The sequence below is a fragment of the Oncorhynchus mykiss genome, chromosome 3 (genome assembly GCF_057628025.1).
Source record: "Oncorhynchus mykiss isolate SJ-2025 chromosome 3, ASM5762802v1, whole genome shotgun sequence".
In the NCBI taxonomy this organism is placed as follows: Eukaryota; Metazoa; Chordata; class Actinopteri; order Salmoniformes; family Salmonidae; genus Oncorhynchus; species Oncorhynchus mykiss.
This window is the reverse complement of record NC_143024.1, coordinates 67,174,766-67,191,869: the sequence shown is the minus strand read 5'-3', so window position 1 is coordinate 67,191,869 and position 17,104 is coordinate 67,174,766. Positions and strand designations below refer to the sequence as shown.

Here is a 17,104-nt window from a genome sequence, read left to right as displayed (position 1 = left end):
AAATGTTGGCGTTTTTGTGTGTGTCTGTGTCAGTGAATGTGTGCACCCGGAAGGTAGAAGGTGTATTCTTTTGTCCAAAATGTATGACCCTGAACTGATACAGCCCAAAGGGAGATCAACTTCTACATGCGGAATTTAGCCACTGAATAATTTGGTTCAAGCTATAAGGAATATCAAGTGAACTAATAAGACAATGTCATCATGACAGATGCCAAGATATCTTAATGATGCATAACAGCTCCAGTGCCAGAAATTTACCCAGCTTTCCATTACCAAGTCGTTACTTTACAAAAATGTCCTCACAAAGAATTCTTCTAGCGACCATGTCTCATAGTTATAGAACAGGTTTCAGGTCTACACTGATGGGGTGAGGGTTGTGATGAGTCACAACAGAGAAGCAGTTTCCTTCCCCACCAATCAGAGCCATCGTTGTCGACTGGTCAGAGTCGCCCAGGAGAGCCGAGCAGAAGGAGTGCCGAGCAGAAGGAGTGCAGCATGAGAGGCCAGGGTACAGCAGACTAGAAGTGTAGAGCAGAGAGAGATGACATTTGGCACTCAGTGAATACATTTTTAATTTATGTATTCAATGTACAGTGTGTGTGTACATTGAATCCATTTTGTTTGTGTTGTCTATGACCTTGTGTGCACTACAGTGAATATATATATGGATGTAATATAACTGGTCAAAGCCTACAGTACTCAGCATCCAGGCTGAGCGCCACACTGCCCCTTTTGGTCAGATCTGTAACAGCAACCCCTGGCACACCAACATCATCCAATCACCAATCACATGGACACTGTGGGAATATCTGGAGCAAACATAGGATGGTGCCCGTGTTTGAACAACCCTTTGACTTAGCAGCACAATATCCTGGGCACATTTAGAGGAGGACTACATTGTCTGTAACAACTATCCATTAACTCACTCAATGTTAAACAACATGGAAAACGTCAGCCACTAGACTGTTTTCCTGTATCTGAGTTGTTGAAGCTCCACATCTGGACACTAGAGGGGGTTGGAGGTGTAGTCTCTCCCAGCAGAAGCCTGTGGTGGTGGGCCTCAGTAAGACTGTTTCCCCCAGTAGAACACTTTCTCTTACCCAACCATCCACAGATCACATCCACAGATCACTGCCCCTCCTTCATATGGACAGACTTAATGGGAGAAGTGAGGCTCAGCCCTCTATAGGAATCTGCAAAAACACATAGTCAAAGTTCTGTGGGTATTGTATTTATTTGTTGTTGGCGGGCTATGTTCCCCACAGCTGGATAATGCAGGAGGTGATAATATAATGAACAGCAAAGTTTTAAAAACACCTCAGTCCAACACTGGCCATCAAGACAAAGGAAGTGGGCATCAAAAGTTCTGCCTCTGCCTCCAAACACGAACAGGAAGTTCTGACCTCTGAGGAAGAGATCGGAGAAGGCTGTTGAGGCATGATTCCTGCTGAAAACTGAAAAACATGATTTTCTGTGTTTTATATATATATATTTCCACACTATGAGGTCAGAATAACACACACTGGTTGAATCAACGTTGTTTCCACGTCATTTCAATGAAATTATGTTGAACCAATGTGGAATAGACATTGAATTGACGTCTGTGCCCAGTGGGTAACAGCTGTTTGAAAAGACTGCCTGAAATTTCAGCCTGTTTAGTGGAATGGCGTTTTGGCCTGCCTGGCGAAATTAGTTGATAGACCAATAAGAAAGAGAGTTCCAAACCTCTCTGCCAATAATCACTAGTTTTCTGTTTTCTCCTCCCCACTCAAGGCCACTCCTAGCAAAATTCTTTCTTGAGAAATTGCTCTTTTTTTTACATTTATTTAACAAGGCAAGTCAGTTAAGAACAAATTCTTATTTTCAATGACGGCCTGGGAACAGTGAACTGCCTGTTCAGGGGCAGAACGACAGATTTGTACCTTGTCAGCTCGGGGGTTTGAACTCGCAACCTTCCGGTTACTAGTCCAACGCTCTAACCACTAGGCCACACTGCTGTCCTTTTAACTGAAAACAGTCACAGTAAGGTTACCCAGAAGTGATTTGATATTGAGATAAAAATGGCTGCATTGGACCTTTAAGATCAGTGTTCAAGAGTACTCACCCATGGTCAGAGTGTGCCTCCATCTTGGTTGAGGCGGTTGCCACTACACGTCATTTTCTTCAAGGATAGCCTCACTGATGCCTGGCCGTCAGGGGCAACGGGGTCAGGCAGGTTACATTGTCATAGGTCACTCTGAGGAGGGTTCTGATTGGGTTGAGTGGGGAGGAGCGGCCACCAAACACAGCTCCCCGCCCAGGCACAGATGTTACTGTGTGATACAGTATGACACCTGGGAGGAGAACAGAACCTGACCAGGAACAGATGTTACTGTGTGATACAGTATGACACCTGGGAGGAGAACAGAACCTGACCAGGAACAGATGTTACTGTGTGATACAGTATGACACCTGGGAGGAGAACAGAACCTGACCAGGAACAACTCCGGGTTCTATAGCCTATATCTAGAACCCAGAATATTTCCTAGTCAGAACAAACACAGTTTTTGTTGGAAAACTCAATGCCCTAATAGTACCATTGACCAAATCCATTGAACCCTCTTACCCCAGTCATTGGATGATTTCACACAGGCACATCTCCAGCCACCCTTGGCTCTGATGAGGACCCTGGCTGTAGTATCCTCTCTACCCCCCCAGCCTGAGCCCCCACTGAGCAGCACCAGCCCAGGACCCAGGGGCATCCCCAGACCCTCCACACACATCTCCCCAACCACGGGCCTCACAGCCAGGGGAGGCGGCTCAGCCAGGGGTAGACACAGAGGAGGACACGCCAGACATCCAGTATTCTCTGTGATGACACTGGCATTAGTGTTCAATAAATGAAAAGACAGAATGGAGGAATAAATGGTTGCAGGGAAATTGGAAAGATGTTCAAAATAAAATGTTTGTGTTTGTGTGTAGTGTATATCTTTGATGGGGAGGTTGATGGCTAGTGAGTTGAAACAAAAGTCAACCGCAGGATTCTAGATTAGAGTAACTCACCTCAAACGCATCGAATGGTTCCAGGCTCTCTACTCCGCGTGTCTCCTTCTGTGGTATCAGACCCAGGTAGAACTCATTCATATCCAGACACTGTTCCCAACCATGTAGACAACACTCAGCCCACACACTTAACAACACTTATTTAACAGAGGTAGAGTACATTTATATGGCTGCTTTAGGTAGCAGCAGTAGCTTTCAGTCGTGCATGACTCGACCAAAGGGGTTGTGGGGGCTGATCTATTCGTACATCACAAATGGCAACTTGGGGAGGAGCCTTGCAGCCCAGCCAATAACAGCATCCGACCAGGGTCAAGAGAAAAAGTACAATAACACTTAATTCTAACATGGATACCAGGTATCCACCACCCTTACACACAGACACACATAAACAAACCAACAAACAAAAGCATGCACACGCATGCGCACGCACACATTCCACTCCATTCTCACACTGTGTCTCCGTGTAGGTGAGCACCACTTCAGACAATAGCAGGGTAGGGGAACTCTAGATCAGCCCCACTAAGAGACTCTTCCACTTGGGGCTTCTCTCTCACATTCACCCCTAGCAGATGGTACTGACCACCATGAATGTAAACAGGGTCTGGATACACATGCAGTTGTTCGATGTATCACAGGCCAGCACTCGGCATAGTGTTCACACTGTGTGTGTGTGTGTGTGTGTGTGTGTGTGTGTGTGTGTATGTGTGTGTGTGTGTGTGTGTGTGTGTGTGTGTGTGTGTGTGTGTGTCCATGCATGCATGCATGTGTTTATTTGTGTCTAGTGTAATACATAGTGTACCTGTGGGTTAGGATGAAAGGGTATCCAGCCACTATTCAGCTGAGTGTTGTTATTGATAAGAGCAGCTTTGCGCCAGGAAGTCCTGTTCGAACACCACCAACCCCGCCAGAGGCAGGTTAGCGTTTTTATTCATTAATTTTGTTCTGGAGGCAGATCTGCCCCAAGGCAGAAATTATGCGATTGGTTTCCCCAATGGTGAGGGTGGAGCTTACATTTCAAATGGGCTGCATGCTCTGAGAGGACATTTGACCAGCGCTTGTCCCTAACCCTGACCTTAACCATAACCCTTAACTAACCTTAATCTTTACCCTTACCTTAACCATTTTGCATTTCAACTTCAATGGGGTGACTTCAGAGTTGGTCGTCACTAGCTTCCACAGCCACAAAGTCATAATTAAAACGTAGGCCTAATAATAAAACAGATGCATTTGCCGTTGGTAAGAAGCACCCGGGGAGCAGTGGGTTAACTGCCTTGCTCAGGGGAAGAACGACAGATATTTACCTTGTCAGCTCGAGGAATCAATCCAGCAACCTTCTGGTTACTGGCCCAACACTCTAACCACTAGGCTACCTGCCGCCCCAGTCACTGCAACAGATTAAAACATTCTGCCCTCAACTCTACAGAAACGTGATCAAATCTGATATTCTGCTTCTCTAAGAAACGGACATGGCCAAGTTCCAACATTTCCAAATCATACAGCAAATGAGGGTGTTTTTGTTCCCATAAAAGGTAATTGGAGGGTATTTTCCAAGCTGGGGTGTTGCGCACAAATATAACATGGCTCTGATTTATCAATAAAAGCATGCCTATATATTGTGTGCGACAGTTTGTTAAATCCTAATAATTTCTGGTGCACACAAATCCTTGAATCTCCACATATGGCAGAATTTAGTAAGAAATGTACACCCGGTTGATAAATGACGGCACTGGAGAGAGAGAAAGTTACCAAGATACCATCTCTAAAGAGAGAGACAAGCGTGTTGTGTATGAACATATCCCCAGCTAGAACCCTTACAATCTTAAAACATGATCTCTACCATTGATGTGGTGGTTAACTATGCTGTCCGTGGTGAATAAAGTAACTCTCCCTATACTTAAAATACTTTAAAAATACTTAAAAATACTTTCTCACAAAATAAAAAAGGTGGGTAAAATACACCACTGATCTCCACTGTATATAAACACTGTATATAAACACTGTATATATAAACACTGGTAAAAGCATTAGTTATGAATAGTCCATTTTGAGATTTGTGGGGGAGCAGAGAGCAGAAAAATGCACTCACCTACCCAGCATGGTACATTACTAGCCTTCATGCACACAGACCTCACCAGTGTCATCAGAAACAAACAACAAACACAATAATAAATTATACATTTTATTTTAAGTGTTTTTCAAGACACCCAAAGTCTCAGTCAACTTTATTGCTTCAGTCAAATCACATCAAACTTTCAAAAAAATGTCAGTCTTTCAGTTCACGCAGACGCTTCAGTTTCATAGTGTTTGGATCAGTATCCTCTCTTAAACGGAGAGAGGGAGGGAGGCAGAGAGAGAGGAAGAGAAGGAGAGGAAGAGAACAGGGGAGACAAATAGACTACCATTGCTGTTCCCTTTTCCTATGATGACGTTATGACTTGCAGTCTGGTGTCTCTTAAGTTTATCTAGTCAAAGTGCAATGGGTCAGAGGAGCATAATACATCCAAACCACAGGAGGTTGGTGGCATCTTAATTGTGGAGGACGTGCTTAGAGTAATAGCTGGAGCGGAATTAGAGGAACGGTATCAGACACATCCAACACATCGTTTCCATGTGCTTGATGCCATTCCATTCGCTCCATTCCAGCCATTATTATAAGCCGTCCCCTCACTTTCACTGATACAAACACTCACAAAGCTTGAAAAGAGAGACACACTTGTTTTAACCCAGACCTCCCACACACTTCCCAAGCCCTGGCCAACCCTGGTCCTGGAGAGCTATATATATATATATTTTTAAATGTAACTAGGCAAGTCAGTTAAGAACAATTTTTTATTTACAATGACGACCTACACCGGCCAAACCTGGAGGACGCTGGTCCAATGGTGCACCGCCCTATGGGCCTCACAATCACAGCCAGTTATGATACAGCCTGGATTCGAACCAGGGTTTCTGTAGTGATGCCTCAAGCACTGAGATGCAGTGCCTTAGACGTCAAGCGTTGTAAGATACATACTGTATCAACATTAACACACCTTATACAGCTTGTCAATGTCTTGATGAGAGGTTGATATGTTGAATCAGGTGTGCTAGTGCTGGGCTGGAACAAAAGCACATTCACAGACAGATCCCTCGGTATGAGGAGAATACACACCAACTCTGACATAAAACGACATATTACACTCTATACAGTACATTGTGAATGAATACCAGTGACATCACAGAATCAGAGGTAATAAACTGGTTTGGAATGCTGCTACAGACTGAACTGTGACCTACAGGGTCACGATCTCATCACCTATTGTGCATTTAGAGAAATAATGTGAGAAGGGAATGAGAGAAGGCGGAGAAGAGGAGAGGAGGAGACTTTTACCTAGGGCTTGGTGTATCAGAGGGTCAGACGGGATGTGTTTCTGATGGACTTTAGTTTGGTCCAGGTGTGTGTGTGTGTGTGTGTGTCTAGCTGACAGACTTTAGTTTGACCTTCTTGGGCGGTTTGTTGGTGTAGATGTGGTATTTATGTTTATTTATTTTCCCTTTTGTATTGTTTATTTTACTTTTGTTTATTATCTATTTCACTTGCTTTGGCAATGTAAACATGTTTCTCATGCCAATAAAGGAACTTTGCCCCCAAGCAGGCAAATCAAACGCTCTCCCTCTTATTGAGGAAAATTTTTGATTACGACCTTTTGGCATTACAAATGTTGTTGTTTTTGTGGCGGGAATGCGCTTCCACAGATGCGGTTTACAAATAAAACTATTTTACTCAATGAAATATGTTGGGGAATTTTTGGGAGAGTGGGCACCTTTGCATGAACTAAAACGTGGAAGAATGCCGTTATCTATCCGTTTAAGAAAATCGAGAATGCGGCACTGACTGCGACTGCGCGAATTTGCAGGAAGCGTTAACAGTCCTTTTACCAGTAGATAAATTGTCAACAGTCAAGACTCAAGACTGGGATCTTAGATCGTTTTAGAGACAGCGCCGATACTGTCACTGGTATGTATTGATGTTTTTCTACTCCCCGTGTGTAGGCTACATGGGACGTGTATCCGCAAGGCAGAAAGAGAAGGGCGTCGAACCAGAGCTGGGGCCGAATTGACTCATCCGCATCAAAATGACTTGGCTACAACGGAGCCCATTCTCTACGGAGACGCACCAATTAACAGATAAAACGGACAATACCTGCATAAATCCTATTCTCCAATGTAAAATAAAAAATAAAGCTAAATGCATAGCAGGTAATTAACAATGGCAAAGCCACATACGTTGATCTCTGGTGGTGAAAGCACAGTCATTCCCCTGATATGACAATGGGTGTGTTCGAGGGCTTAGCCTCATGAAGCCGACAGTAGACGAAAGTCGGCGAGTAAAGTCGGAGGAGATGACAGCCGAAAGTCGGACAATGTAGTGGTATTACAACATTAAGGCTCAGATCAACATGGCAGAGTCAACATAGCTGCTATTGTTTATAAAAGTGTTAATGTATAAATGTCTAAAGAAACTTCTATACCCCCATATCACGCATTCACAAACTGGAAATATAACGTGTGTACAATTCATTGGTTAGAGTGGTCGCAAATATCACTTTTCATTAGTATCCCCTGTAGCTTTAGAATCCGCAAAGTTGGTTCCTGTTTCAGTCACATTCGGCCACGTTTGCGTGGGTGAAACAAAAGCACCCTAATGATTGGTTGACAAATAGTGCCTTCCACAAGGCAGGTGATGCTGCATGGTGTAGTTGGTGAGAAGCAACTGTGGCGACATCAAAAAACGGTATGACCTTTGAGCACATTATTTTTGTAAAGTTCATGCAGTCGACAAGTCGTACATTATTTATAACCATAATGAAACAAACGTTGAAATGACAGCGCTTGGATACATGTGACAGTGGGGAGTGGGAGATCAACACACATCATTAGTGCGAATGACAGACATAACCATTTTGTCCTATCAATTGTACCTGGAATGGTCGACACCGCCACTTGTTTTGACCGTTCCATGATTCCTACGGCGATCTATAATGCAGGCTAGCGCACATCCTCAGCCTGTATTTTATGTCAGTCACCCTAGATGTGTGGATGGGCTTTATTGCAGATCATGTAATAATCTAGTCATACAGATGAAACAATTACCCACCTGTCCAGACTGAATGACACCTGCTGTCATGTGAGCCACTCTTTCCTTTTTCCATTACCAGCAATGCTTTACATAACAGTTCCCTCTATTGTCATTCTCTCTCATCTGCAGACAGAAAGAGAGGAGAGGTGGAGAAAGACTTCACATCCTAGAGATCCCTGTAGTCTAAGCTCCCATCACTGGGAGGCCCCACCCTCCACCGTCACCATGGCTACCAGAGGGAGTGGCCGGCCCAATGGCACGCTGCCCCAGACCAAGATATGCCAGTTTAAACTGGTCCTACTGGGAGACATGGCAGTGGGAAAGTCCAGCCTAGTTCTGCGCTTCGTCAAGGGACAGTTTGATGAGTTCCAGGAGACCACCATCGGAGGTGATGGGGGATGGGGAATAAGGGGAGGGGAGAAGTTGACGGGCACACTGTTGGCCCCAGATCACGACTGGGCAACTCTGTTCAAATCACATCAAACCTTATTTGTCACATGCGCCGAATGCAATTAGTGTAGACCTTTCCGTGAAATTTTTACTTACAAGCCATTAACAAACAGTGCAGTTCAAGAAGAGTTAAGAAAATATTTACCAAGTAGACTAAAGTAAAAAGTAATCAAAAGCAACACAATAACAATAACGAGGCTATATACTGGGGCCACCAGTACCAAGTCAGTGTGCGGGGGTACAGGTTAGTTGAGGTAATTTGTGCATGTAAGTGGGGGTGAAGTGACTATGCATAGATAATAAACAACGAGTAGCAGCAGTGTACAAAAGGGGGGGGTCAATGTAAATTGTCTGGTGGCTTTTTTATGAATTATTCAGCAGTCTTTTGGCTTGGGGGTAGAAGCTGTTGAGGAGCCTTTTTGTCCTTGAGTACCGCAGCGTAAGCACACTGTGCCAGATTTCCTGGATCAAGTTGGGAGGGTTGTCTGAGATGAAAGGACTAAGTTTTACATCATGAGTTATTCATCCTCTCTCTCTCCCTCTCTCAGCTGCGTTCCTGGCCCAGTCTGTGTGTCTAGATGACACTACCGTGAAGTTTGAGATCTGGGACACAGCGGGACAGGAGCGCTACCACAGTCTGGCTCCCATGTACTACCGCGGGGCACAGGCTGCCATCGTGGTCTTTGACATCACCAAGCCGGTAGTCATCAGCACACCACAAAGATGCATGCTCAGAGTTAACTTTAAGAGTAAACAATTAATGTATTGTACTGTATAGAAGCTTTAGCCCTCTCTATCATGTGAACACAGCCATGTTATTTAAATGTTGCACTGTGTCTGACTCCTCTTTCTCACCTCTCCCCTCTGTCCCTCTCCTGTGGTCTCAATTTTGCCCTCCTGTAGGAGACGTTTGAGCGGGCTAAAGCCTGGGTGAAGGAGCTACAGAGGCAGGCTAGCCCCAACATTGTCATCGCTCTGGCAGGCAACAAGGCGGACCTGGCTGAGAAGAGACTAGTGGAGTATGAGGTACTGTACTCAACACGGACTCTTTAAGATGTTAAGGCCTTTACTATACAATGACTTTACCACATTTGAATTCTAACTGGGGATTCCAATACTGATGGATAGCCTTTTCATTATGTGTTGCCTGTCTGACAGGAGGCCCAGACCTATTCTGAAGACACTGGACTTCTCTTCATGGAGACCTCTGCCAAGACTGCCATGAATGTCAACGAACTTTTCCTGGCCATTGGTGAGCTCCCATCTTTTCCCAACAATCTAGAGGGCGACTTCTAGGGATAACAATTTATATTCAAATCAACTATTGGCTTAATAAAAAAGTTTTCCATGACCACATCACATGACCAGGAAAAACTCCAGGGCATAGTTCAAAATAATAATAACAAACATTATTTTTGGCCTCTAACAAAGTGTGTTCCACTATCTCTGCAGCCAAAAAGATGCCCAAAACGGACACCCAGAATCCTACACACGCAGCGCGACACAGGGGAGTGAACTTACAGGATCCTGAAGCCCACAACACCCGATCCTGCTGTGGAGGAGGAGGAGGGAACTAGGACTGCTTCACCGCCATCCTGCCATCCCTGTTCCCAACCTCTGGGGTCGGGCAGGGGGACACCCCCTCCACCCTCCCTCCCATCCACAGACAGACAGACCACTATTGAGAGAAATAGAAAGAGGGGAAGAAAGAAAGAGGGAGTTTGAGTTGGACGGTTGTCTTTTATGAGTATTTGCCTCACCAACCGACGCCAGAGAGAGATTTTGGACAAAGACTGACGGACATGAGGAAGAAAAAGACCGTGAGAGAGTGAATACTTTGTATATTATTGAGCGCTAATCGTGGCTGTTTTACATTTTGTCTGTCTCGTTTAATTTCAATCATGGTTCCATTTGATTATGCAATCGCTGCAGTGTCAGTTCTTGAGTGGCAGAGAGGGAAGAAAGGAGAGATGGAGCAAGGGAGACTGAAGGATGAGGGAATGAAAGAGTGAATGGGATGCAGGTCATACTCCCTCCCTATAGTATTCCCATTTGTGCACCTCACAGAGGGGCAGAGCTGTATTAAATGCCCTCTCATCACCCTCCTCTGGCATGAGCCCCAGACAACCTGGACAACCTTAACCCAACTCTGAAGCCTTGGCCTGTGCCATTCCAGATACTCCCCAGTCCCTACAGATAGAGTAACCCATGTTAGATGGCACAGGTTACCCACAATCCCAAAAGACAAGACGGAGGATAACCACAGTTTATTGCCTCTTCTAATGCCCTTATTTCCTCTGGTGCCCTTTATTTATTCGAATCCCTAGGCTATATTATTATAATTATTACTCCTTAGAGCAGCGGTGTTGTGAAACATCATGCTGCTAGTGCCAGTCTGGTATTATCCAGGCACCTCCTCCTCATTTATCTATCTTCCACGCACAGATGTAGATGTACACTAAAGAACCCAGAGTCCAGTATTTATTTGCTGTTGGGACTGAGTCATGCTCCAGGCCATGTCTGTCTGGCTAGACCTTCACTGGAAACCTTCACTGGAAACCTTCACTGTTTCTAACAATCAATCCACTGTCTAGTGCATAATTGGTGATATCCACAGTCTCTCCTGGTCAGTTTACATCGTCAGCAGAAATGCCTTGCCCCTTGTAGTGATAACTTATAGTTGGTATTGATCTCAAACCCTAGCCTGATCCCAGATCTGTCTCCCTCTGCTCAACAATGACTATAGGAGTTTGCAAGACAGCACAAGCAGATCTGGGACCAGGCTACTCAAACCCCTCTAGACTTGCAGTCCTGTAGGTAGGAAACCAATGCATCTGGTATCTGGCCTGTCATGTTGTGAATGCAAGGGCCATGATCTACATGATATGTTCTGCTGTTCCTCATTTGTCTTGTTTCTTACTGCTTAAGAGTTGATGTCATTGAAAACATTGTAAACAAACGCTTTTAACGTGACTAATGAGCTGATGCTGTTCAAAGCACTGGAGTGAGACGGCAAGCTTTGGTGACAGAGCTACTCAATCTGTTGATGGATTCTGAATTGACCCTTAACCCCTAGACATATTAATGTAGATCTGAACAGATCAGAAAGGTTAATGCTTTATGATAGTTGCTTAACCTGGCCAAATAGGTGGATTATTTTTGCCATATTGCTTCCACCTCTCCAAGATCTACAGGAGTGTCTGGTGTAGGGAAGGATCCATTTGGGATGTGTCCAAGGCTTAGCTAAGAAGAATAAGGCTGCTTACGAGGGGTTTAAAAACAAAACAAGAAGTGCCTACTCCCATTTTCTTCTTTTGTTATTTGTTTTGGGTTTGCTTTGGCGTGTTTGGCAGAAATGTACGTTGTTTTTAATTGAACCTTTATTTTATCAGGGGATCATACTCAGACCAAGGTCTCTTTTACAGATGAGCCCAGAGTGACAGAAAATATACGCAGCAAAATGCAAACAGAAAGAAAAACACACTAGCTAGGTTTCCATCCAATTGGTGACAGATTTATGTGAATATGTGCGTAGGCTGGGCTGGTAGATTATATAATGGGATTATTATGGATGGGAGCAAGAATAATTGTTTTTGTTAAACGGCAGTCAAGCGTCGATTATGTCACCAGAATAAGACCCTCGATATGTATTGGAAAGGAGCATCAAGATCACTATGCGCTTTCACCAACCTGTGAAGTTCATCATATATTATTTCATCTGTAGCCTAATAAACGGCATGGTTTCCCAGAGTCATAGTGGGAGGACAACACACCATATCGTCACGACTCCCAAGTTTACTTCCATATGATGGTTATTATATCAATATTTGGGAATAAAGGTGTTTCCACCACCATTTCTCACATAATTGATTAAGACACAAAAAAGATCCCACCATGTCGAACGAACAAATTCTGTCGGCATTTTATAAAATTGTACCGAAACGACCTGTTTCCATCACAGCTGTCGTGATTTTTTCAATACGGTATATCATAACCCGCAAACAAACGGTCGATGGTTGATTGTTCCACAAATAAGGTGCAAGAAAACTAAAAGCTGATTCACTTAACACAGTAGAGACCAAAGGAATTTCCAGAGTTCGCCATACCAGCTAAAAATTAAAAGTAAAGCATCTCCCTGGACCTCAACAGCTTGTAACCATTAACTCTTTCTGCACAATGTAATTCTGCTCTTTGTACAGTTGTAAGGAGCTCTTCTTGTGAAATGCAGTATATTTTGTCATCTAATTTGATTGAAACTGTTGATTTTACTAACTAGAGTACGTATATCATTACGCTGGAATTAGTCACGAAGGACACCAATCTATGTGATGAGCTCTACTTCATTTCAAAGCTAATTGTTTCATGGGCTGTCCTCATGATTAAGTCACTCATTCATGAACTCTTATTCTATGATCACAGGTTAGTGTAATAATGATGAAGTCCACACGATGTGGGAAAGACTCCCCTCAGCTCCTCTGTAAAGTGTTGTTCAATAAAGATGTGCTATTGCGCCATGTGTGCAGTGAATATGAACTGAGGGCTTGTATCATAAATGGTTTAGTCCAGTTGTGCCACTTGTCTCTGTCATGGGTTAAGCTTGAAATATAGTTTTTCATTTAGGGGGGTGGGGCTTGCAACAAAAAAAAAAAAACACTGGTTTAGGCAGTCACAAAGCACTGCATAAAAATGAACATGGGCCTGATCTCAGCATTTGTACAGGAGTAAAGATGTCATACACAAGGTTCATGTTCAAAATTGATTTGACTATTTAATGCAGGGTTTCCCAAACTGGTCCTGGGGCCCCCCTGGGGGGACGTTTTTTTTTTTTGCCCTAGCACTACACAGCTGATTCAAATAACCAACTTGTCATCAAGCTTTGATTATTTGAATCAGCTATGTAGTGCTAGGGCAAAACCCATAACGTGCACCCAACCAGAGGGCCTCAGGACTGAGTTTGGGAAACACTGATTAGTGTACAAACATAATCATGTTCTTTACACAGGTTAGCATTTTTCATCATGAATCTTGTTCTGGAGGCAGTTCTGCAGAGTGGTCACTAGCTGGCACAGTTACAAAGTCAAAAGTTGATTTTAAACCTAACCTTAACCACACTGCTAACCCTAATGCCTAACCTTAAATGAATACCAAAAAACTAGTTTGAGTTATCATGAATTTCTACAATATAGCTAATTTTGACTTTGCAGTTGGCCCTTCTAGCGGAAATCGCTCAGTTCTGCCTCCAGGGCAAGATTCATGAATAAACATCAACTTGCATTCTTTACATGATATACTTGTTTTATGTTTTGTTTACAACAGCCCTTTTGCAGTTGACCCACACTAGAAAACGACTCAGTAAAATGTCTGAAATCAACATTTGTCCAAAATGTAATTATTTACAAAAACATAAATTAGACTTAAAAACATACATTTCCATCATGGGATTCTCCCCTCTCCCTTTCCTAATAAAACAGCTCTCTGTTGGTTTGCAATCAAGAAGGACAATTGACAGACAATATCAATATAAAAACATCATGAGAATCTTGTATATTTCACAACAGTTCCCACCAAAACTTGGGTCAAGTTCCAGCCCTAGTCCTCACTCTCCTTGTCGTCGACTGCTGTGTAGATGACCTGGTTCCTGCGTTTGATCCTGGAGTTGCTACCCGTACTGCTGTGGTCCCCCTTCTTCCCAATGGTGCGCTTGGGGATCCGGACATGGGGCTCCTCCCCCTCCCCTTCCCCTTCCAGGGGTGAGGAGTGAGAGGGGGTAGGCAGGTTGAGGGACAGGCCAGAGGGAGTAGCGGGGTTTGATTTGGGCTCAAGCATGGACAGGACCATGCGACTGGGGGGGTAGCTCTCCAGAGGCTCCCTGAGTCCCGTCTCTCTCCTGCTTCCCCCGTCTCACCCTCAGGCACCACTGCATCAAGGCCCTCCCCCTTACCCCTTTTCTCTCCTCCCTCCTTCTCCCCCTCTTCTTCCTCTATGGTAATCTCATCAGGGTTGTATGAGCTGGACAGGCCTGAGGTGTCAATAGGGTTCATCCCCACTCTGGACATCATCATCCTCCAGCTCTGGGGCTCCTGTGCCCATCTGTCCCCCGACCTGGGCATAGATGTCTGTGAGGCCCTGGGTGGCACAGAGCTGGGTGGTGTGGGGGTTGGTGCTGTAGCTGGGATGGGGGCCAGGCAGGATCGTAGGCTGGCACAGTCAGGCTGAAGTTGTCTGGGATGGACAGTTCACCTCCCAGTTCACCCACAGCCTCCATCATGGCTGCCTCAGAAGCACTGATGTCCCACCTGGACAACATACAGAAGTAGTTAAGTGTGGGTGTGTAAGTGAGGGGTGGTCTGTAAGTATACAAATGTGTATGTGTGTGAGAGAAGAGGTGTTTAAGTGAGATAGCAGGGTGTGTCATATGTGTGAGAGAGAGAGGAATACAGACAGCGTGAGTATTTGACCTTATGTGCAGGCCGTTGTTCTGTGGAGGGTTCCAGTAGTTAGGGCTAACAGCCAGCAGGCTGTCTTTAAGCCTTCGGATGACCAGCTACTCTGGATCATATTCCAGAACCTGGGATGAGCTTGGCCTGTCTGCTACCTCTACAATCTGAAACACACACCCTACAAGTCAGCATCAACTCAGACATGCACCATAGAAGAAACCTATAGCCCGTACTAGCATAAAACAAGATCTTCAAGCAAGCTGTTTCACAAACCAAGATGAACAGATTCTACATAAATTCAGGAGTAGATTTAATCTGGATCTATGAAACTGGACCATAATCACACACCATCCATGCCACGTGTCATCACCCTCTCTCACCTGTAGAAAGTCCATGTAGGGGAGGCACTTATCCAGTGAGAGGAATTTGGTAGTGCGGAGAGCAGCATCACCATTGGCCTAAAGGGAAAAACAGAGCAGCAATATAACCAGTGCTGCATAGGAAATATCAGTTCCGTGACCTAGCAACACAACAATGACAATCAGGATAAATAAGATATTGGTTTGGGATTATGCAAAAATCCCAGAATCTTAATTCTGATTAATCAGAAAGAATCACATCTCTGAATATCCACAGCAGTCTCTCTACATAACCGTAGTCAGTTCAGCTCACCGGGTGCTGCATAAGGGCAGCAAACTTGCCGTGGAGGTGTGCAGAGAACCAGTAATTAGGCTGCAGATGGGCCAGGAGCACTGCAGCCACAGGACTACCCAGTGTGTTGGACTCTACCTCCTGCCTCAGGAATTTCTTCTTACTCAGTAGCTGCCCCGTGCTTCCATAATGGTAGATCCCATGAGGCCAGTCATGGGTCAGGAAGACATCCACAGGCATCTGGATCTAGTGGCAAAATAGGGGAGGCATGATGACAAATACGATACAATGGGGGGGACATAATATGATATATTAACCTTGTAAGTGGTAGTCACCTGTTTGAGTTTGAAGACATCAATGTTCCTGATGTGGTAAACACTGCGTAGAGTTTCTGGGATATGGAGGGAACTCGTAATGCCCTGTAAAAAAGGACATTGATTCAATGTTAAAGACGGTTGGGCTGCAACACATTTGCAGCGACAGGAGGATATATCTACTAGAGCTTTTTGACCTCACCTTTCCTGTACGCATGCCCTTTGAAGATTCCAGACAAGCCACCTATCCTTACTACTTTGTAGCGCACAACGCCAGCATAACCTGAAGGAACACCACACTGTTATTATTAGATACACAATAACATTTTCAGGCAAGTGAAAACTGCTCCTGAATTGCCTGATGGGCAAGTTGCCTTGAGATGTCAATCTGTGGAACTTGTAATATGCGTGTTAACTTTGTAGCCAAAGTCTAAAGGTAAGGTCTTACCCACCAGTCCTGGAAGTGGTTGGAGGCCTCATGATTCCCCACAATGAAGATGGTCAGGATCAGAGCTGTCTACTCTCCAGAGTAATACCTGCAAGAACCAAAATACAACCATCAGAAATACAACAGATTGTCCCTTAAACTAAAGGAACCATAAGTAGTACTGACAGGGTTGGGTTGAACACACATGGCTGTTGATTCCTATGGCATCTAAATCCATAGAGGCCAACAGATTACAGCAGCTGCCCTTCTATGTACCTTCTGATATACTGTAGCTACAGTAATAGTTTGGTTTGCATAACGAGCTAGGTCGAGGGAAATAAATTAATGATATGATGAGGGAGACAACTACAGAATACAATATAATAAAAGTTAGCATATTTGCTCAATCATTTGTGTTGGTTGTTGTCACTAGCGCAAGAGATCAGCTGTCAATAACTCTCTGGGGTTGTAGACAGGTTGTAGCCTTGTCCTGTCTAAGAGACATGGTCATATCAAAGTATACATTTTTTTCTCACCTTTTGCTATTTTCATTTACGACGTAGCGTGATTATGATTATGTTGGTTTGTTCCGCTCATCTCAACCAAAACGTATGAATCGAAAAAAAAATCCCACCTCAGCCTAGTTTGCCCAGAGCGCATG

The 17,104-nt window shown here is 44.3% G+C and overlaps 2 protein-coding genes and 2 pseudogenes across 3 annotated transcripts; 1 reads left to right on the top strand and 3 right to left on the bottom strand.

The window, feature by feature from the left end:
* Window positions 1-736: 736 nt before the first annotated feature.
* LOC110504286 (tRNA wybutosine-synthesizing protein 4) lies at window positions 737-2,866 on the bottom strand. Its single transcript, XM_090230593.1, is given in 10 exon segments — window positions 737-809; window positions 1,006-1,118; window positions 1,121-1,178; window positions 1,180-1,193; window positions 1,318-1,405; window positions 2,101-2,143; window positions 2,146-2,223; window positions 2,226-2,333; window positions 2,606-2,798; window positions 2,861-2,866. Coding segments are annotated over 10 exon segments (774 nt in total).
* A 71-nt stretch (window positions 2,867-2,937) lies between these two features.
* LOC149984655 (tRNA wybutosine-synthesizing protein 4-like) lies at window positions 2,938-8,043 on the bottom strand (annotated as a pseudogene).
* On the top strand, window positions 6,839-13,144 carry LOC110520232 (ras-related protein Rab-5B). The gene is made up of 6 exons (XM_021597399.3): window positions 6,839-7,039; window positions 8,291-8,549; window positions 9,160-9,311; window positions 9,515-9,637; window positions 9,770-9,863; window positions 10,064-13,144. The coding sequence occupies exons 2-6, from the start codon at window positions 8,387-8,389 to the stop codon at window positions 10,186-10,188; spliced, it is 657 nt and encodes a 218-aa protein (XP_021453074.1). The 5' UTR covers window positions 6,839-7,039; window positions 8,291-8,386; the 3' UTR covers window positions 10,189-13,144.
* On the bottom strand, window positions 11,974-17,091 carry LOC110520231 (lariat debranching enzyme-like; annotated as a pseudogene). Its single transcript, XR_016494781.1, has 8 exons — window positions 16,980-17,091; window positions 16,469-16,552; window positions 16,219-16,299; window positions 16,038-16,121; window positions 15,724-15,948; window positions 15,432-15,509; window positions 15,070-15,215; window positions 11,974-14,907 (listed from the first exon to the last, which is right to left on the bottom strand). The product of XR_016494781.1 is annotated as a lariat debranching enzyme-like (transcript).
* Between the last annotated feature and the right edge of the window lie 13 nt (window positions 17,092-17,104).